Raw genomic sequence first — 22,313 nt, forward strand, 5'->3', positions numbered from 1 at the left:
ATATGTATAAATATATGTATATATGTGTATATATGCATATATTATGCATCTATGTATATGAGTATATATATATGTGTGTGTGTGTGTATAAGTATAAGTATATGGGTGTATATATGTATATATATACAAATACATATATGAGGATATACATATACATATATGAGTATAAGTATATGAGTATATATATGTATATGTGTAAAAATACCTGCAAATGTTTATATAAATATGTAAATGTATATGTATGCGTATGTGTATATATGTATATATATTTCTATGTATGTATGTATATACATTGATTTTCAACTCATGGATAATTGGGTGTAAAACCAAATACACCAAAAAAACTATTGTAATATAATTCCAATTACATTAGAGTTTGCAGATACACCCAAACAAACAATGAATTTCATAAAGTAAAGTATTTGATTTTATATGTAAAACCTAACATACCCAAACAAACACATCGTAAAATGCTTGACTCTTAATCAGTTGGATTTTATATAAAAATATCATTATTTTCTATTCAAACTTTTGACTTTATTGTGACAAATATATTAATTCTACAAATTCTTTAAGAACACGTGTGCAACCAAAAGAATAAATTTAGTTTTTTGCTTTTTCTTTTTTCTTTTTGTTTAAATACAAACGTAATTTTGCTCTCTTTCTTTAAATTATACCTAATATAAGATAAATTAAATTTTAAATCCAAATTCACGTTATATTAGAAATATTTCTTTTTATAAGTAAGACGAGCACATATATTTTTAATCTCTATATTTTTAAATCCTCATATATTTTTTTAAGTGAGACAACCGCATATAATTTTAATACACCTCGCAAGATTTATAATAGCCATCTATACGCTAATAGTAATTATTAAAAATAAATTATTTTGAGCAAAATTAAAATGTATGGTAAATTAATAATCGTATAAATTATGGTTATTTGATATATATATATATGCATTCATTTTGAAAGATTAATAAACTCAGGCCATTTCAAATTTAATAAAAAAATCCGATTACAAACAATAATTATATAAAAAAAGGGCTCTGGAAATATCAAATTAGACTAATAATTAATGAGGGATTTAATTAAGGTATATTGATGTGCTTAATTCGATTCAATTTAATGAGCCCATTTTGAATGCAAAATAATAAGAAAAATAATTATTATTAGGATTAAAATAAAAAAATAATTAATGAGGGATTAATTAATATACATTGATATGTTTAATTTGATTCAATTTAATGAGCCAATTTTCAATGCAAAATAATAATAAAAATAATAATTATTAGGACTACATAAAAAATTCCCATAACTTGCCATTTCACGGCCGTTTTATTAAAACTGCCACGAAATACATGAAGTTAATGACAGTTTTGTGTAAACTGTCGCGAAATTCATGCAGTTAATAGCGGTTATGTCCCAATTGCTATGAAATGCATGACATTAAAGGTAGTTTTGATTAAACCGCTGCTAAATGAATGCAATTAACGGCAGTTTTGTCCAAACTGCCGGTAAATTCTTGAATTTTGTGGTAGTTTTATATAAACTGTCGAGAAAAGCTCATTGCAAAATGCTTGTTTTCTTGCAGTAAATCACTAAATCTTTGCATATCCTTCTAACTTCATACTAGATGGATTGGGATGTGGTGCTAGAGGGCCATATGTTCAGCATATTTCCACAATGCTGCAACCTGCAAGGCTAAAAAGTGTTGGAGAGTATGTGAATTACCACAATGGTAGGCTATGCCATTTTCACCAAAGCAGTGCTCTCCACGCCCTGCGATATATACTTGATTGGGTTGTCTAGCATGAGCTTATATTAACCAAGAAGGAAACCATGCAATGTGTGACTGTAGTTGAGCCACAAATGGCTAGCAACTTTGGGGCCATACTTTTTTTTCCTCTGTCAAAGAGTTCAACGCTTCGATACTCGATTATAGGAATAAGCAAAAGGAAGAGAAGACAACGATGGAGGAAGAGATGGAACAGTTGAGGAAAGAGAAAGGCAAATGAAGATGGGTACATGAGGGAGAAGGAACTAGAAAAGAGGGCGGGCCAGCAGCAGCAGGGCTGGTGCCCGAAGGCTCTCCCATGTACTGTAGACCCAAAAAGATAGACAAAAAATATTAGTAGAAGTTCCACAGGTTATTGTATTTTTAGTTATAACAAACGAAAATGCCTAATAGAAAGAAGTATCTACTGAGATTAGAGTTCCTTTTACCATCTTATGTAGTTAGCACTTGTTGCTTGTTTCTCTTTCAGAATTTCTCAAATCTATCAGTGTATGATTGGCTTCACAGGTATGATGCTATCTGATTTCTTGAAGTCAGACATTTATCTTCTTTTTTTATTTTTCCCATTTGTGAGTAAAAATAGCATTAAACACTAGATTATGCCAAATGTTTATTTATTTATCTTTCTTTGTTTTTTAATTTTGAGCTTTATCATGTTTGATTTTCCTTTTTTTAGTTATGGTTTTTTCCCTCTGGGCATGTGCCATTGGATATGTGAGTAAAAATAGCATTAAACTATCACTGTCTAGGTTATGCCAAAGGTTTATTTATTTATTTGTTTTTAACTATTAATTTTTTTTATTATTCTTTTTTAAAAGCCTTTGTCTTCCGAAACGTGAATCCAAACTTGTGAAATTTTAATATAATATCATATGTCTGGTATCACCTTGGAGGTGTATTTTTTTATTTTGAGGTTCAAACTTCAATCTGAATCAAAATAGTTATCAATTTTAATTTTATTTTACTGGACGATTAAGAGATATTGACTTTTTTTATAATATAGATGCCAGAATTTTTTTTGTTAGGACACGCATTACACACTATTTGTCCAATTGGTAATTTCATCTCATTTGTTGACTGAGAATTTTCAATATTAAATCATTAAAAATAGATTGAATTCCTTAGGGTGACCAATCATTGAATTAAAATTAAAATTAAATAACTATTTTGATTAAAATTGAAATTTGAAGAAAAAACCATATAAAAAAATTTACCCCACCATGAGATCTTTAATGGAAAAAATTTGTATATATTTTCTAAGAGGGCATGAAAAATGTTGGTGCCTTTCTTGCCAGATATGGCTAAAATGTGATGATGTATAAAATTAATTTTGTCTATTTATTATTTAAGGACCATTACTGTGAACTTGCAAGAGACCAAGAATTTTCTTTTTTTGGCTTCTGGAATGTGTTTTTAAGATTAAACAAAAAGAAAAAGAAAAAGACATCCTCTTGTGGCGGTGGATCCGGATCCACCTGACCCGGCCCCCTCTTCCCTCCTCCAATTTCTCTCTCTTTCCCTTGTTTGCTGTGAGCAGCGCTCCTCCTCTGTCGCTCTCTCTATATTTTCGTCGTCTGTCTGTCTGTCTGTCTGTCTGCCCACTGTGCGAGATCGCATCATCGGGGCAATGGATGCTGCCGACGCCGATGATGCCAGAACTACCAATCAGCCCGAGGACGCAGACAGGGTCTACTTGGTACCGTACGGGTGAGTGCCTTTCAGATCCATCCATAATCTTCTACCTCTACTTCTTCCTCATCTAGAGTATGGGCTTTTGTTCCTTGATTTGGTAACATGCTTCTTCTGGAAATGTATGTTTGTGATTCGTGATTTGTGATCCAGATGGTGGAGAGAGGCGCAAGAACCGCTGCCTTCGCAGCAGCAAGAAGAGGGCACCGCTCCCGTTGGCGATGTTGCCAGAGGCATCCCATACAGCGCGTCCCCAGCTCCATCTCCCTACGGTGGTCCAATGAAGCTGATCAACAACATTTTCAACTCCGATCTCATTTTCAACCTCTGTAGGAATGATGATTTGGCTCAGGATGCCGGGGAGGGAGTTTCTGGACGGACCTATGCTCTCATTCCCCCAGATATGTGGGCCCAAACCATCGGATGGTTTGTTGATTATTTCTCCTCTTTCTCTTCTACTCGAATCACTTAATGGTCAAGAAATTCTTTGATTTTCTTGCTTGCTTTCATTCGGTCATTGTAGATGTGCCTTATCTGATTTCATCAATTTTCCAATCAATGTCTTCGTAGTTTGGTAGTCACCATGAGCCTGGATGCAGCATCTCTGCCCAGTCAGAGAACAGTTTTTGAAGGTCTACATTGCGTTGCTAACCAAACCATGGAGGAATATGGCTTAATTCTTTATTCCAATTGTATTTGCTATGAGGAAACTATTCTCTTTTTAACTCTGAGTCGCATTTGCATCAGTTACTGTTTACTTTTTAGTTTTCTATGCGAAGTTTGTGTTGTGGCCTATGGCTCTTGTAATTATAAGGTTAACAACAATGCTTCCCTTCCTTTAGGCACAATAATTCTTGTTTGACACTGAAAAGCTCTGGCAATCTGTCTTACATGGAAGAGCCCACAGTCAAGGTTTTTCCTCTGATGCTACGAATTTCTGTTATTCGAGATTCAAACACAATGACCGTAAAGATTAGCAAAAAGGTTTTCTTTGATTCTCTTTAATTTCTTTACTTTACTCCTCATTCAGAGATGTATTTTGACGGTAGGGGCATTGGCATAACATGCATGCTTATGAATGACCAACGCACTAAAAAAAAGCACTTCAACTTTCAATGCATAGATAAATACATTGTCCAATTAAAATTTTTCATGTGAATCCTGAATTACTGAATGCATGTAACTCATGTTCCTGTTCTTAAATTTGATCATTCTAATAACAATATTATTCATCTTCATTGATGTTGCAAGCAAATCTCTTAAAGGACAAATATTAGGAGATTTTCTACATTTGGACGATAAGTTACTTGTCTCTACTAGTGACCTCCCACCCTATGTTGTAGTTGCTACTTGTAGTTAAACCATTAAAACTAAAGAGACACCTTTGGGAAATTTAAATTTGTTGGCATTACCATTTATTTCATAGTTGCGTTTTTGTTTGATTGATTTGTTTGATCAGATAGCTATTTCAATCATTTGTCCCATGTGTCCTTGACAAATGTAACAAACTGGTAATTGTGGCTGCATAACTAGAATTTTGAGCTTTGGCTACATAACACATATTTTGCTTTTACTTCACATACACCTACATTATTTTGTTAGTGAAAACATTTTAGAAGCACTGAGAATAAAAAAAATCCTGCCTCATTCAACAAATCGTTGCAAGTAATATTGCATGGATCTGTGACTTGTGATAGGTCAATCTTGGAAAATTACCTGGTTTAATTGTCTTCATAATTATTCAATCATGTGATGGCTATTTTTTTTTACATATAATTTATTGCATTATGCATTACTCCTAGACTTTTTGGTAGTTATGTGCATCGTCTTTATCTTTTGTTCAGCATACTCCCATCCTTTAATGCATGGGCTAAAAATTTGGTCATGGGTAATGCCTGAAAGATCAGTGATATATGCAAAATGGGTAATCTACCACTTTTGGAAGTGGGATTAACTAACTATTGACTCTAAATCACAATTGTCATTTGGTTGGATTTCACTGCTATAAGAATAGGAATACTTTCTGGTTAAACGTATACAATTCAACCCTAAGGGGAGTATTTTGATAGCATTGGAGCTTTATGTGAGAAAGAAAGAATTAGTGGGTGATATATGAATTGCCAATGCTCTAAGGTGGTTATATGTGAAGTGAGTTGGTAACCAAACCAGTCTTTGAGTAACTGGCCTCTCTGTACTAGTGAGAGGCTGGTGCACTATTAATTCATGATACCCTTACTAAAGAATTGGTCCACAAGATCAAGTTCGTCTCAGAATTCAGATTGATAAATGTCTTGTATATAATTGTGATGTACATTTGAGCTGAGGTAAAAATTTGGCTCAAAATTTAGCTTAAGATAAAGCTGCTTTTGAAACCAACAGACAAGTTTAAATTTGGCAGGGATGCTAATCAAGCACTGATTCACCTCCAACTGGCTTGAACATAATTGGTCCTTGTCTAAAACTATCTAAAAAGTTGTAAGGGGTTTAAACTTGTCTTAGCTTCATGAGGAACCTGATCCACTAAACTTATATGAATATGCAACTACTGAGGAGATGTCTGGTTCATATTCAGTATGTATTATTTTGAGGGTATCTCTATACCCTGATTTTGCACATGGTCAAGCCTTTGCCTTAATCAAGGTTCATCAACCCATAAACCCTAAACCCTTGATCCACTTCATTTCCTAGTTGTTGCTGATTTGCAATATGTGTACATAAGGTGCTTTAAAGACTAGAAGGCAACGTTTTTCCTTAAACAATCATTCACCCAATAAGGGAACATTTCTGATGCTTGTTACTGTCACTTTTGTTGCTACTATACTCACTTGTTTTTATCTATGATTTTATAGGGATTAATCTCTACTGCAGAAGATAAATTAGATTTATGACTTTCTTCAGGAAATTACGGTTAAGAAATTATTCTCAGTAACATTATGAACTCTTACTCTTAAATTCTAACATTCTATCTGTTTGTCAGGACAATGCGATTGAAAATTATAAAAAGGCATGCAAGATTTTCAATGTTGATTTTGAACCGGTATGTTTATCTGGTCATTTATACATAATGATGTGTGTGTGCACACATGTGTCTTGTTGAGACTTTGCCACTTTTTTCTTTGAATATTCATTTGCATTCTCTGTTGGCCATTCATTCAATCTTCCATTGCACTTAGGTCCATGTATGGGACTTTTCTGGGCAGACAAATCTTATTTTTATGAACGAATGGAATAGAATACCTCAAGATTGTCAACGGCAGCCAGATCAAGAGGTGATGAAGGTTTAATATTCATAAGTAACTTTGAATTTCATTTTCATTTATTTTCTTCTTCTTGATATAACTGTATAAGACATTAGGATGCATGGAATACCTATTTGGCCTTGCAAATAGTTATTTTTTTCATTACCCTATTGCAATCCTTCTCAATTAATATGCATACAGTAAATCTGGTCATTTAAGTTTGTATGCAAATGATCAATATTGTTAAGTTTTATGGAATATTAAAGTATTCTTCACCAATCAATGAAGACCATGGGATTTTTCTGTCTTTCATTTTTGCTCAATACCTCTTGAGATTTAAGAGAAAGAGCATAATTGAGGCAAAATATTAATGATTGTTATAGTGTTGTGGTGATGAAATAGATATGCATGTCACTAAGAGGAAATTTCAAATTATTTCTCAGTACTTGCTATAGTAAATGCAAAAATGATCTGTGGCTCCATCTCAAGTGATCATGATTGAAATCACATCTCATTCATAAGTTGAAAAGAATCAAAATATTCATACATGCTGCACTAATGCCCATGTACACTAAATTGGTATGCATGTTTTTTTTTATGGCTATAGTACAGTGAATGTAACCAATTTAGATACACAATGCTTCTAATGACCAGCTTGTCTCTAGTTTTGCCCCATTAGCTAACTATGTAATCCTTTACACCAACTGTGGCTTATATTGTGACTGTGGAGCAGTGGGATTGCAAACCTTGGCTGCCAGATAATTAGTCTAATGATTTCATTCAATTTCCTTTGGGATGCTTAGCACCAGATCAGCTAAATGCCTTGAAGGAGGGATTTGGAGTGTGGTCCTCCATTGCTGGGTACTGTATTCAGAAAGAATTACTTTTCAGTAGCTGGAGTTGGTTGGACTTCCAATGTGACTTGACTCTCATCCTATATCCAGATGTCATAGAGTTTTCGCTCAATTATTATTAAGTTGGTGGAGGTCTTCTTTAATCTAAGTTGTTAGCCTTTTTCTTGTTATCAGATCAGATAAGACCATCTGTCCGATTGTCTATAAGCATCCATATACTTTTTCGGGAATAATATGATCACTTTACTAGAGTTTGGTATATCAGTAACAAAAATCCTGTTGGTAGTTTATAGCTTCTAAACCCCCAGATTGATTTGGTTTGATTTCCAATTCAATCCCATCACGTCCTATATTTAGATTAGTGCTCCATTATTATTAATTTGGCAGAGATTTGTATTGATCAAGTTGTCATTCTTTTTCTTTGACTCCGATAAAATTATCACCAAATTGTGTATGGGCATCCAGATATTTGCAGGCAGATGCTTCTCCTATTATATTGTGATTGTTATAGCTTGCTATTTCAGTAACAAAAACCTGGTTACACACACAGAGACAAAATAAATACTTCACTACTAATTTCATTTAAAATGAAACAATTTACCATGGTATTCTATGTTTATGAACACGTTTCAAACATAACTGTAGTAGATTGAAAGTTTTAAGGTATATTGATACATTTGACATACTGGAAGATTTGGAACATGTTACAAGGAAAGACATGATTCAAAATTACAAGCAATCACTAAGATTTAATGTATTGTTGTTGGCAGTGTAGTAATTCAGGATCATTGCCTAAAATTTCGCTGCCTAGTTATTTTGAATACCATGTTTAATTAGGTTTATCAATAAGTTTTAGGAGTCTGGATAAGTTTTAGTTAAATTAAGACTTCTTCTGTCCTTTCTTGTTTGGAGTTGAACCTTTATCATATTATGAGCCAAACTTGCTTCCTCTAAGTTCTCAAATCTCTATAAAAAGGAATATAAATCTTTCTTAGGAATTAGTCAATGAATTATTCTCAGCTTTTTTAGCTTAATGCTTTATTTTAACGTGTGATTGCCTAAAACCACAGGTTTGATTGCCTAGCATATATTTTGCGTTAGGTTGGTATCAAAGGCAGCATGGCGTCTGCGCACACAGGAAAAACATATCGAGGGAAACTGATTTTCAATGTGATGAGACCTTACTAAAATTAGTTCAGTAGATGTTTAATTTCAATGCGCGTTTCGAAGATCTAGAATCAAAAGTAAGCAAATTTTGACTAATTCTACAACAAATCTTGTTGGAGAATCAATTGGAGTTGATAATGAAAGTGAGAAGACTATTGAACCAAAGGAAGAGCTTATAAGTCAACAATCTAACTCTTTACAAGAGCAAGAGATTAGGACTGGTAGACCCTGTCAAGAATCCAAAGTTTTTTTAAAAGATTGGGCTAGAGAACTTTTTGAAAGGGAGCACCGACAATTGCAAGATACTGCAGGAGATATCGCCAAAAAGGTGAAGGTTGGCATGCCAGATTGTGATGGAAGACTTGATTTCACAAGCTTTGATAGTTGCTGTCTGCAATTGAAGAATATTTTGGTTGGTATGACATGTCAGATGAAACACAAGGTTGATTTGCTAAGATGAAACTCATAGGGCTAGCAAAAGTATGGTGGAACTGAATTGAAGAGGATGCTTACAAAATTGGTCAAGCGCCTCTTGGGACTTGGTTAGAGATGAATGCAAAGCTTTTCTAGAAAAAATATGCCATCTAATTACCATGATCGAATTTGTGAGCAGCTTGTCAATTTGAAGCAAGGAAATATGACTGCCACCAAATATATGCAAAAATTTGATGAACTCAAATCTCGGAGTCAAGTAGTTGTATATCCTTGTCATGCATTCACTACATTCAACTTAGGCTTGAGATCTAATATAAAGGGAGAATTACTTTGGCACCCATTGTTCAGTTTTGGAACACGCTTTTCAAATTGCTCTGGGTATGGAGGAATTTTTGCAACCATTAACTATGAAAAATCTTCTTTCAAGGGAAAAAAACCAACCATTAAAAGGTCTTGTAACAACCAACCTATTACATTGGTATCTTGAGCTGTGAATTGAAAGGAAAAGCTCCAACGGCAAATGATGTGAAGAACATTGGCAGGAAAGATTTTTGTTCTAGGTGTGGGGCTAAAGATCGTATGACATATCAATGGCCAACTAAATCTAGCTTACATCTTGGAAAAGAAGAGGATAATAAGCCAAGTAAACAAGAGGAGGCTAAAAATGAAGATCAAAGAGGGGAGGCTGTATACTATGCTGATGATCTAGTTGATTCTGATGTTGAAGCCTCCATTTCTATGGTGGTTAGACAGGTACTTGCAGCCCCAATGATGGAGAAGGAAGATTGCGGTAGAACTACTATCTTCCAAACTTTAGTTACTTGTGGTGAGGAGCTTCTTAAATTAGTAATAGATGAAGGAAGTTGTATGAATGTGATTTCGGCCTCTGCAATAGAAAAGGTTGAATCTGCCCGTTGAACCACATTCACAGCCTTATTATGTTGCCTTGATTGACAATTAAACCATTCCAGTAATTGAAAGCTACCTAGTTTCCTTTTCCTTTTGTCCTTTTAAGGATTCTATATGGTGTGATGCTGTTCCCATAGAAGTGGCTCATATACTATTTGGGTGACCTTGGCTTTATGACCATGATGTCTATCATTGTGGGAAATAAAATACCTATCACTTTGTGCAGAGATGAAAACATTACTTTGCAGCCCACAAGCGCCGAAGAACTCAAGCAGTCAAAAAACCAAGAGAAGGACAGCCCACACAACAATCCGAAAGCCCAAAGAGCACCAAACAGCAGCATGTTCATGAAAAGAGGTCATTATAGAATATCACTAAGAAGAAGTTCATACATTAAAGCAAAGAGAAGGACATTATATATGCTATTGTGGCTAAAGAAGCAACTCAAGCAGCAGCTGTGCAACCTGATATAATACCCAAGGAAGTAACCGAATTGTTAGAAGACTTTGCTGATGGTGCACCTGCTGATTTGCTGAAAGAGCTGCCTCTTATGCTATTGATCTTATTTAGGGAGCTCAATTGCCAAATGTACCATCCTTTCAAATGAATCCTAGGGAATGCAATGAGTTGCAAAGGCGAGTGAACTACTTGAAAAGGGTCATATTAGGGAAAGTTTTAAGTCCATGTGCTGTGCCTGGATTATTGCCACTGAAGGACAACATTTGGTAGTTGCTCCATCAATAAAATCACTATCCAATACTGATTCCCAGTTCCTCATCTTGATGGTATGTTGGACATGATGCATGAGCTACTATTTTCTCAAAGGTAGATCTCAAAAACGGTTACCATCAAATAAGAATTTGGCCCAAGGATGAATGGAAAACAACTTTCAAAACTAAAAATGGACTTTATGAATGGTTTATCATGCCTTTTGGTTTATGTAATATGCCGATTAACTTCATGAGAGTAATGAATTAAGTATTCTAACCCTTTGTAAGTATATATTCTTGGTGGTATATTTTGATGATATATTGATCTTTGGTAAGACCAAGAAGGAACAATAGTTTCATTTGCAACAAGTAATGGATGTTCTCTAACAAGAGAAACTCTGTATTAACCTAAGGAAATGTTCTTTCATGAGGCCTAGTGTTATATTTTTAGGCTTTGTAGCCTCTTTTAAAGGTGTGGAAGCTGATCCAAAAAAAGATTAAGGCTAGTATAAATTGGCCAACACTTACCACATTGCAGGATGAACAAAGTTTTCAGGGGCTAGTGACATTGTACCACAGATTTATTAAGGGTTTCAGCACTATTATGGCACCAATAACTGACTGTATGAAGAAAGGTCAGATTTCATGGGGCAGGGCTGCAAAAAAAGCATTCAATGGGACCAAGAAATACATGACAGAAGCAGCCGTACTGTGGCTGTCAGACTTTACCAAGGTACTTGAAGTAGCGTGTGAAGCCTCACATGTTGGTATAGGGCTTGCTCTCCCAGGAGGGGCACCTAATTGTTTTTTTTAGTCAGAAAATTCTAGAGAAGTACTCCACATGTGAAAGAATTTTATGCAGCAATACAAGCATTGCAACATTGGTGGCATTACCTCATACTAAAGGAACTTGTTTTGTATTCCGACGATGAAGCTTTAAAACACATCAATTGTCAAAAGAAGCTGAATTCGAGACATGGAAAGTGGGTTGAATTTCTTCAAGCCTACACTTTTGGCATTAAACATAAATCTGGGGGTTGAAAACAAGGCTGTGGATACTTTTAGTAGAGTGGTTTATATGCTTACTGCAAAGACCGTGAAGGTTGTGTGATCTAAAGCCTTAACCAAATGAGCACTCCACATGCAAGGAATTCAGCAATACTTATGCTGATTTATTGTCAGGGTAACAATGAAATCATCCCAAATTTTCTCTACAGGAAGGTTATTTATTTTTTCAAGAATCATCATCATTGTCTACCTTCTACTTTTGTTCGTGACCAAGTTGTGTTGGAGATGCATGGAAAAGGGCACTTTAGAAGGGATAAAACTGTCTCAGTGCTAGAGGAAAGACTTTATTAGCCAGTCTCAAACATGATGTTGCTAAGTTAGTGTCTCAATGTCATATCTGCCAGCTATGAGCTAACAAAGGCTAAGAAAAAGAATAAAAGACTTTACATGCCATTGCCAGTACCTCTTAGGCCTTGGGGAGATACAAGCATGGATTTCGTTCTAGGATAAACTAAAACTAAAAGAGGCCATGATTCTATTTTAGTAGTTGTGGATCTTCTAAAGTGCCGCATTTTATTCCTTGTTCTAAGTCAAGAGATGTAGTTCACATGGCAAAACTATTCTTTAGTGAAGCTGTACGACTTCATGGATTGCCAAACACTATAGTATTTGGCAGAGACAAAATGTTTACATGCTATGTTTGGCGGACCTTGTGGCGATTAATGAACAGACAATTGAAATCTTCAGCTGCATTTCATCATCAAACTAATGGGCAAACTGAAGTTGTTAATCATAGCCTCGGAAATCTACTCTATTGCTTATTGGGATTTTATTCTAGTTATGGCTGAATTTGAATATGATAGTTCTGTGAACAGGACTATAGGCAAAAGCCCAGTTGAGATAGTATCAGGCCTGTAACCAAAGAAACCAATTGATCTAGTTTCTTTGCCTATTTCAGCTCACCCTAGTGTTGAAGCTACTGATTTTGCAGAACATATTCAATCTGTTCATGCTGATGTGCAGAAGAGAATCGATGCCTTTAATGCTGTCTACAAGACTTTTGCTAATTTACATCACCAACATTACTGAATTTAAAGTAGGAGAACAAGTAATGGTTTACTCAAAGCCTGAACAATTTCCTACCCAAAAATATAAGAGGCTACAGCATTGAAATATTGATCCACACAAAATTGTTAAAAAGATAAGCTCCAACTCTTATGTTGTAGACTTACCAAACAATATAGGCATGAGCAATATCTTTAATGTGGAATATTTTTGTAAATATCACAGTCAAAATGCTACTTCAACTGAAGGCCCCTTTACCTATTTTAAATCAACTTCTTTCATTCTAGTTCATGTGGAGATTGAGGATATTGTGGATGCTAGTGATGTTACAGAAGATGGTTATAAGAAATATTTGGTGAAATAGAAAAACAAGCCATGGTCAGATTGCACTTGGGTGTTTGAAAGTCTTGCAATAATTGAATTGGCTTGTATGCAAGACACCTTCTTCTACCGCGCCGCAATCAAGATTCCCCAAGTCGAGAGGTGATGATGCAAATGGCTTACCGGGAAGATTTGGATGATATTACAAGAGAAGACATGGAGTTATTACTAAAATCTAACATATTAGTGTTAGAAGTAGTTTTTGATTCATGATCATTTCCTGAAGTATATGCCAAGCTACTTTAATTTCCATGTTTAATTAAGTTTATCAATAAGTTTTAGGAGTTTAGATAAATTTTAATTTAATATTTTTTCTCAGTTTGATGCAAATGACATACTGGGGAGATTCGAAGATACTACAAGAAAAGACATGGAGCGATGACTAAAATCTAACATATTGGTGTTGGTGATAGTTTAGTAATTCTGGATCATTACGTGAAATATTTGCAAAGTTATTTTGAATTTTAGTGTTTAATTAAGTTTATCAATAAGTTTTAAGAGTTTAGGTAAATTAAGATATCATTTCTTGGCAGGAGTTGAACCTTTCTCATGTTAGGAGTCAAACTTGCTTAGAGGAATTCTCAAATCCCTATAAAAAGAGGGATGATCTTTCTTAGGAATTAGTCAATGGACTATTCTCAGTTTTTTAGCTTAATGCTTTATTTCAAGGTGCAAGCACATTTTATCTAAGTGTATCTGCCTGGCATATGCTGCATTATATTTATTGTCACATGCAACATGTGTGCACATGCTCAATTAGGAATTCTTTAAGCACCATCTCATATGAATGAACTCCAGTCACATCCAAGGTATATATATTGTAAATAAAATTCATTTATTATAAAGCAATCATATGTTTTTTTCTCTATGCATATATTATTGTGTTTGTTTCCTGAATGTGAAAACTTCAAATTCCCTCCGCTGGCTATAGAAAGTGATCAGTGGGTAAATTTGTATAATTAATTCCAATATGTGTGAATATATAGGAATATTTCTAGTTTTTACACATGTGAGTCACCTATCTGACACTGAGATTGAAATTTATGTTGGTTTAGAAACATAACTTAGAGAGTATCTTGTATGCAAACTTTTTTCCCCCTGAAAACTGCACATACAAGCAAACCCACGATAGCACAAATATAAGTTTGAAAGGACATAATATTGCAATCACATGCATGTGTTTTACCATTTTATATAATATGATGAGAGTATCATTTGAGTGGTAGATCAAATAACTCTAGATTTAATCTTTATTTTGGCATTGTTTCTAAAATTCCATTTTTTGCTTTTATTCAGATCCTTCTGGAGTTACAAGTTAGTCTACTATTGGACTCTGTAAATTGTAGAGGTGACAGCAAAAAAGATGACTTGTCACTGCAGCAGTCACACATTACAAATCCTTCTTATTGTGGTTCACTTGTGGGAAACGGCATTCTTGGAAACATGAGCTCTGATTCTTATACTAATGGAGGCTCGAAAGGTGTTGGTAACCTCGGGTTGACTGGTCTAGAGAATCTTGGAAATACATGTTTCATGAACAGTGCCATCCAATGCTTGGCACATATGCCAAAGCTTGTGGACTATTTTCTTGGGGACTACATGAGGGAAATAAATCATCACAACCCACTGGGCATGGATGTAGGTTTACTTTTTCAATGATAGGTTTATATATGAATTCGTAATAATCTGGTGGTGTATTAATTGGTTGTAATTCTTGGTTACTTAATGGTTGTCATTTCTGATTTTGCATGATTTTAGTTTAAGTATGCTTTGTTTTGAGCAGGGTGAAATTGCTCTAGCATTTGGAGATCTGTTGAGGAAGCTATGGTCTCCTGATAGAACACCTGTTTCTCCACGCTTTTTCAAGGCAAAACTTGCTCGTTTTGCTCCTCAGTTTAGTGGGTTTAACCAACATGACTCTCAAGTTAGTTTGACATTTCCATTTAAGTGCATTTGTTAAATGATGAAGTCAAACTCCTGACCTATAAATTGTATTGTCTTATAGGAATTTCTTGCTTTTCTTTTAGATGGGCTTCACGAAGATCTTAATCGTGTCAAATGTAAGCCATACTTTGAAGCTAAGGACGCATGTGGTCGTCCAGATGAAGAAGTAGCTGACGAGTATTGGAAGAATCATTTGGCTCGTAATGACTCTATTATAGTTGATATTTGCCAGGTGACTACTGGGACACATAGATTATCTGGTTTTTATAGCTCCTGCAGAAGCTGTAGTGCCATTACCATGTTTTTTTTAGATGATGTTAGGACTAATTGTGTGATGTAGAAAATATATAATTAGAAATGTGTAGATGTAAGTGCATCACTGGTACAATAAAACTTGAAGTATATGTAGCTATCTTGATCAAATCACTAAGCTGTTAAATTTGAATTCTCTGAGCATACCTAATGAGGTAGATGATTGCTCATTATTAGGGGATGTACCAATTAGAAACAGTACATGAAGTGAAATGTTGCTGAATGCAAGTTTAGACTATGCAGTATAGATGCTAATTATTTGCTAATAATTAGTTAATTATAGTTGTCATAGAGACTGTTTTGCGCCTTCCTTTCATTAGCTAGTAATCAAAATGAATTATTACCTTAATTTGTTTTACTGCAGGGTCAGTACAGGTCCACATTAGTTTGTCCTGTTTGTAATAAGGTGTCGGTTACATTTGATCCATTTATGTACTTATCCCTTCCCCTGCCATCAACTACAATGCGGTCAATGACTGTAACAGTCTTTAGTACTGATGGAAGTCTCAGGCCAACTTCTTATACTGTAAATGTACCTAAGCACGGAAAAAGCAAGGATCTTATTCAGGCTTTAAGCAATGTGTGTTCATTGAAGGATGATGAAAGCCTATTGGTTGCTGAGGTATATCATGTTATGTGATGAATGTTTGTTGTCAATATATGTTTCCTTATTATTACTTACTGATAGAATCTTGCAGGTATACAGTAATTGCATCCTTCGCTACCTGGAGGATCCTTCAGATTCACTCTCCCTTATCAGAGATGGAGATCGACTTGTTGCTTACCGGCTATCAAAAGATCTTGAGAAACTCCCCCTCGTAGTGTTTATGCACCAGCGCATGGAAGAGTAAGTTGATCATTGTTATTTATTTATTTATTTTCCTTGTCTTTTCATTCATGTCATGGGGTTCAAAATTTGTTTCTGTAATTTCCTCTACCTTCATGAATCATCGCACTCTTTCTTCCCCATCTTGGTATAGATTTTGGAAACAAATATTTATTGTCAAATGATTTTTATATGATGCACTATAACATGTCCTTTATTTTTTAAGTTGTTGAATGGGATACCTCCATCAACAGAGTTTTAAGATACAGCTGCTGTTGAGCCAGGTGATGAAATCCAGCATGTTCTGTTCTCATGGTTTTCGCAGGACAAGTGATCTTTCGAATAAATGATAACTGACCTGACAATGACTAAAATTTAGGTCACCTTTGGTACGAAGCTAGTGAAAATGCATTGTAAGTGCACATGCCATGAGTTAACACTGCCATCATGGTGTTTTTATTTTTTATTTTTATTTTTGGTGTGGTGCAAGTTATTTTGATGTATGTCCTTTTTTGTACAATGTAAGTAAAATGCAGCAAGTGAAAATCTATTATTATATTTTTCACTTTGTGTTATAATCACTCATGTAAGTAGAGATGAGGTTACCTCTCATTTTATATTTTGTTTTGACAACCAATACCTTAAACCTTGGTTATTTTAATAATATTTTTAAATATCGAATTTTATATTATTACTTAGACCCTAATTATTAACTGATTGCATTAAAGTTTTGTGTTTTTACTTGTATACCACAAAACTTGAAATTGCACATATCTTAGGGGCTTTTACGTAAAAACATAACAACTATTTTCTCTGATTTTCATTTTTTTCTTGGAATTAAGTATTTTGAATAAATTTTTTAAAGACTTTTAATCTATTTTGTCAGTTTTTGTTATTGTATTTACTTGCTCATAAATTTAGTTTCTTATATGAAAAAAAATTGAAAATGAGGGTTTTTGCTTGTTTATGTAATTCAGATTAGTCTTGGATGTGTGTAAGGAAAGATTCAATGAAGGTTGACCATAACTAAGGTGTTGTTCATCATGTTTATGTAAATTTTCACAAATTAAGGAACAGGAGCTTCTTTTGCAATTTTTCATAATATAAGAGGCATTGGTGAAAAACTTCAATAACTTTAGAATAGTGATTTGTTATTAATATATGTGATGCAGAACCAATAGACTACGTAGTAGTTGATTTGAGTGGCAGATAGGTTACTAGCATCACACTAGTAAGATTTTAGAAATCACTCCAAAAGTTCATAGGCATCACACCTAAACTTGGTTTGCATCTCACAAACCAGGAAATAAAGATAATTTTTTGAGAAAACATTCATTGTCCTTCTTGTTTCATTAGTGACTTTTTATAAAGATTTGTGATGCATGATGCACAAAAACCAAGACTCATAAATTCCCACAAGAACCCAAGGGGTGCTTATTGAAACCAGGAGGCTTAACCTCCCTAATTTATATTTACAACTCTTGAGGCAACAAACTTTACCAAGACTCATAAATTCCCACAGAAACTCGAGCGGTGCTTATGGAAAGCAAAAACCTTTTGACTTTGACTAAAAGACACTTGGCTTAATCAAACTTGGACTTTGGTCTTTGGTTTCTTTTTCCTTGCATAAGTCTGTCATAGGATGTTTCCATTTTGCATCAATATGATTTTTATGATCTCATGGATAATCTCACCAAATTTTTCATAAGGCATTGTTGAAAAACAATCAATAACTTTAGAACAGTGGTCAATCGTTATCACCAGTGGCTTGTCCATTATTCTCATGTATATATAAAAAATATTTTATTATGTTCCCAAATGTTAAGAGGCTCCCATATACATGAAAAGATCATAATTTTTTGAGGGGTTTGTTTACATGGGAGAGGTGAGGAGATCACTCACACCAAAAAAGTGCAACTAAATGACTTGTGCGGCTGATTTTACCTTTAAGTCATTTTGCTGCATTATAAGCTCTCAATGTAAGTCAACTTACATGCAAGTAAACGACTTGCGCTTCACCAAGATGCTGCTTAAATGTAAGTTGACTTGCAATTTACCTACATACTCGATACCAAGCAGGTTCTTACTGAATCAAACAACTATTGGATCTACTTAGTGCATGAATGCTCTAGATGGCGCTTATCTGAAGACATTAATTGAGTTACTTGCTGAAATAACCAGCTTTCCAATACATCAGGAGATAATTTAAAAGCGTGTGTTTTACATTGATCCTTACACGCCCCCCATCTTTAAAACGCAAGTGTTGAGATGCTCTTCACAGACTGAAGTATCTGGTGATTCTTGAAGTATATATCACTGTGAAATGTTGGTGTTGTGTTTGTGAAAATTTTTGGATGCTACAATCTCAACTTGTTCTAAGTACCGCCTCCCAACTCAATTCTTCATGCCATTCAAAAGTAATGGTTAGCTGAATTTTTTTAATGAATTTTTTCTCTGACTTTTAAACAAAATACTTGATTCAAAAGTTCAATTTTTAGCATAGCAATATGTAGCCTTAAATTTTAATAACTATCCATTTGCAAGTGTTCCAATTGTTTTCTTCCATTTCAAAATTATTACAAATTTCACTTAACAGGAACATTAATTGGTACTCTACCATCTTCTGGTTATAGGGTACTTTTGAGGCTTCCAAATAGTGGATAAGATGTTGAACGGTTGTAGTATTTGCAATCAGCAGATCGGTATTTTTAACTTTAACCAACTACCGAAAGAGGACTTTGGATTTTGATATGTAGAAACTATCCAACCTGTGAGATTTATGGCAACCGAGATGATTTTGTTTGTGTTTTTGGTCAAAAGAAGAAGGTGATTTTGTTTCCTTATTCTTTTCTGCTGAGCTGGAAAATAAAAAAGGGTACAAATTGCGAGGTGTTGAGGAAGATGATCATAGTTTTTGATGAATATCAGTTGTGGTGTTGATTTCTACCTCAAAGATACAAGTATAGGGTAGGCTGTTTGTGCATTATATGCCTGCTCTATCTTTAGCTGAGATGGATCCTGTTATAAGATTGAAGAATGGCTTATAGTCCTTTGGAAGAAGAGAATTGTTTGTTTCCTATATCTGAAAGAAAGTACTTAAGTATGGATATGTAAGTTACATGATATAACAATTTCAATTTAAAAATGGCTTAAATGATCTGTTCTCTGAAGTCGCATTTAGAACTCTAGCATATACCTCGTTAGACAGTTCGTATGAATGTTTAGTTACTTAGGAGCTTGTGAATCATATAAATGGGTTTCAATTTTGCTGATGCTTTTTGTTTATATTTTCTTGATGGATTCTCAAACGATATATTTTCCTTTCAGGCAGGGCATTCATAATAAAATGCTTGGACAATGGAAAGCATTTGGTGTCCCACTGATTGCACGGATACCAACCACTGGCAGCGGAACCACAATTCGCAGTCTCTTTTTCAAGTTGTTAAATCCATTTGTTCTGCCAAAGGATAAAGAGGATGGCAATCTTTGTGATGGAGCTAGTGAAACGGACTTAAGTTCCAATATTCCAGATTGTGAAGCTACAATTAATGATTCATTAACTGGAAAACTTGTTGAAGATGCACTACAGTTTCATGTTACAGATGTGAAGGGCCAAACAACCCATGCTAAAATAGAGTTGAATGAACCAGTTTCTTTAACAGGGTATCAGAAACAGTTACATGTGCTTGTATCTTGGCAAGATACAGCACTATCAAATTATGATGTATGCCTTCTTAGTTCCTTACCAGAAATCTATAAGTGTTCTTTATTTTCAAAAAGGCCTCAAGATTCCGCTTCTCTCTATGCATGCCTAGAAGCATTTCTAAGAGAAGAACCACTAGGACCAGAAGACATGTGGTAAGCATGCTTTATTTTGGTATCTTCAGTTTAACGACATTGTTTTAGCGAATAACATTTAGACCATAAAGCATAGGACAGGAATGGTGGTTAAGTGGCGTATATCAGTTGTTCAAAGTTGAAACTTTGAAGCACAATGCATGTTGATGATGGCGTAGGGTATAAATTAGTTCATTTTTCAAATATATCAAATGTTTCACAGCTTCTTATGGGTTGTGTTGTGCAGGCTGTTCTGTTTGTGTTTTTTCATTATAAATAGCCTTTTCTAATGCTTTATAATGAAATAATTTAGGCATCTTAATTTCCAATTCTTTACCTGTTGGAGTTGCATTATTTTTTGTAGGCCATCTGCAAATATCATTATTCAAAGAATTGAAAAACTATTGGAAAATTTCTTTCGTGTATTTGGACCTGTCCCTAGAATTCTTGAAGAACTACTTTTAATGCATTATAAGAATGGAAATGTTATTGAAGATTATGTCATAGCATGGAAATGTGACTGCGAAGGAACATTTATTCAATAGGGCATATATTATCTAAATTCTCCTGCAATTGTTATAAAAGCTAGCAATGACCATTAGCTCTTTTATTACTGCTATGGCCTTGTGCCTAATATTTTAAATGCAGGTATTGCCCAAGCTGCAAAAAGCATCAGCAAGCAAGCAAGAAATTAGACCTGTGGAGGCTGCCAGAAGTTCTTGTGATTCATCTGAAAAGATTTTCATACAGCCGTTTCATGAAAAACAAGCTGGAGACTTTTGTTGATTTCCCTATTCATAACCTGGACTTGTCAAACTATATAGCTCACAAGTCTGATCAAGCCTATCCTTATTCGCTTTATGCTGTTAGCAACCATTACGGGAATATGGGAGGTGGGCACTATACAGCATACGTTTATGTAAGTGGTATTTCACTGGAAATATAATTTTAATTAATTTTTTCCCCAAATTTTATTGTAGGACTACAATTTACTCTGCAACTTGAATATTTTCCACACTTAACCTTTTAAACTTTTTTTCTTTTCCATATCTTTCTGGTTGAGGGTCTCTGTATTTCTACCTCTCTGTTTCAAACTTGTGGCTGACTAGATTTTATTATATTGGTTTCTGCAAATGCTTTACTTTGTGACTTAACATTATTTCATCAATGGAAATGATGTGGTCTTCTGGTAGCCATGGGATGATGAGGTACAGGTACAAAATTTATATTCTAAATCTTAAATGCCAATAATGCACTAGAATCATTAACTTTCAGATGAATACTGTATCAATACCTGTCTCGGTTCCATCTTTGAAGTAAATGAGCCATTTGTTTTTTCTGTTGTTCATCTCAAATGTGTTTTTACAAATGCTAACAACTCTGTTGTGATTGTAGCATGAGGGGCAGGATTGTTGGTATGACTTTGATGACCGCCATGTTGCTTCAATGACCGAGGACAGCATTCAGACATCAGCTGCGTATGTTCTTTTCTATCGGAGAGTTCAAACTAAAAATCTGGACAAGCAAGTCATTTCATGACTAACAGTTTCTAACTAAAGCCAAATCCGCTGGAGAATTTTGGACGAGAACTTTCTTATAGCCTTAACCCACTCACTTGAAATGACCAACCATATTTGATAAGAACGTACTGACTTGGAAAGTGTGTTTGCTCACCAAGGATTTTGGAATTTGAGTTGACAGCAGCGCGGGAGGACTTTACTGTAACATAGCATGTTTGCGCTTGGGAAACTATTCTTTTAAACATATTTCCCAGCATGTGGCACTTTTTTCCCCCTTGGCCTTTGTGTACTTTGAAGGAAAAAAGAAATACCATTCAGACACAAGGCCTGCTGCAGGGGATGGGGTGTGGTGGGCGAGGCAGTGTTTGTTGTTTAGATTGCTATAGGTTATTTTCATTTTCCCCTACTATTGATGGTGGTCGAGGGAGTTGTGACTCTCTCATTATATTTTTGGTGGTTGTATTGGATATGTGTTCCTTTGATTAGTTTGTAGCCATTGTATTGTTGCCGCCATTGGGTATCATTTCTTTGATTAATTTCACAATCAATCGGTTGTTTGAGTTAAAGAAATTTTGGCAATGTGGTTTTATCCATTTTTTATTAATTCACAAACCAG

The 22,313-nt window shown here is 34.6% G+C and overlaps 1 protein-coding gene and 1 non-coding gene across 4 annotated transcripts; both read left to right on the forward strand.

Moving 5' to 3' along the window:
• The first annotated feature begins 1,442 nt into the window (after positions 1–1,442).
• LOC120275033 lies at positions 1,443–1,566 on the forward strand. The gene has a single exon (XR_005541059.1). It is a non-coding gene; the product is annotated as a small nucleolar RNA SNORA14 (small nucleolar RNA).
• A 1,659-nt stretch (positions 1,567–3,225) lies between these two features.
• LOC120274684 (ubiquitin carboxyl-terminal hydrolase 8) lies at positions 3,226–22,308 on the forward strand. 3 transcript variants are annotated; one of them, XM_039281209.1, is made up of 13 exons: positions 3,226–3,508; positions 3,644–3,916; positions 4,333–4,474; positions 6,468–6,527; positions 6,664–6,759; positions 14,555–14,896; positions 15,042–15,182; positions 15,264–15,434; positions 15,879–16,136; positions 16,213–16,361; positions 19,668–20,198; positions 20,826–21,096; positions 21,573–22,308. In XM_039281209.1, the coding sequence occupies exons 1-13, from the start codon at positions 3,429–3,431 to the stop codon at positions 21,714–21,716; spliced, it is 2,658 nt and encodes an 885-aa protein (XP_039137143.1). In that variant the 5' UTR covers positions 3,226–3,428; the 3' UTR covers positions 21,717–22,308. The 3 variants fall into 3 exon arrangements, with proteins under 3 accessions (XP_039137143.1, XP_039137144.1, XP_039137145.1); XM_039281210.1 differs by lacking the exon at positions 3,226–3,508 and having other exon boundaries at positions 3,796–3,916; positions 4,014–4,474; positions 21,573–22,306; XM_039281211.1 differs by lacking the exons at positions 3,226–3,508; positions 4,333–4,474 and having other exon boundaries at positions 3,838–3,916; positions 21,573–22,306.
• The last annotated feature ends 5 nt before the right edge of the window (positions 22,309–22,313 follow it).

This window comes from Dioscorea cayenensis, chromosome 13 (assembly GCF_009730915.1).
Source record: "Dioscorea cayenensis subsp. rotundata cultivar TDr96_F1 chromosome 13, TDr96_F1_v2_PseudoChromosome.rev07_lg8_w22 25.fasta, whole genome shotgun sequence".
In the NCBI taxonomy this organism is placed as follows: domain Eukaryota; kingdom Viridiplantae; phylum Streptophyta; class Magnoliopsida; order Dioscoreales; family Dioscoreaceae; genus Dioscorea; species Dioscorea cayenensis.

Excerpts from the sequence above, each read along its gene's own strand:
- LOC120274684 (XM_039281209.1), top strand. The coding sequence starts at position 3,429 with ATGGATGCTGCCGACGCCGATGATGCCAGAACTACCAATCAGCCCGAG. Across the intron at positions 15,435-15,878 it reads TTATAGTTGATATTTGCCAG|GGTCAGTACAGGTCCACATT; the intron begins GTGACTACTGGG and ends GTTTTACTGCAG. Across the intron at positions 21,097-21,572 it reads ACTATACAGCATACGTTTAT|CATGAGGGGCAGGATTGTTG; the intron begins GTAAGTGGTATT and ends TTGTGATTGTAG.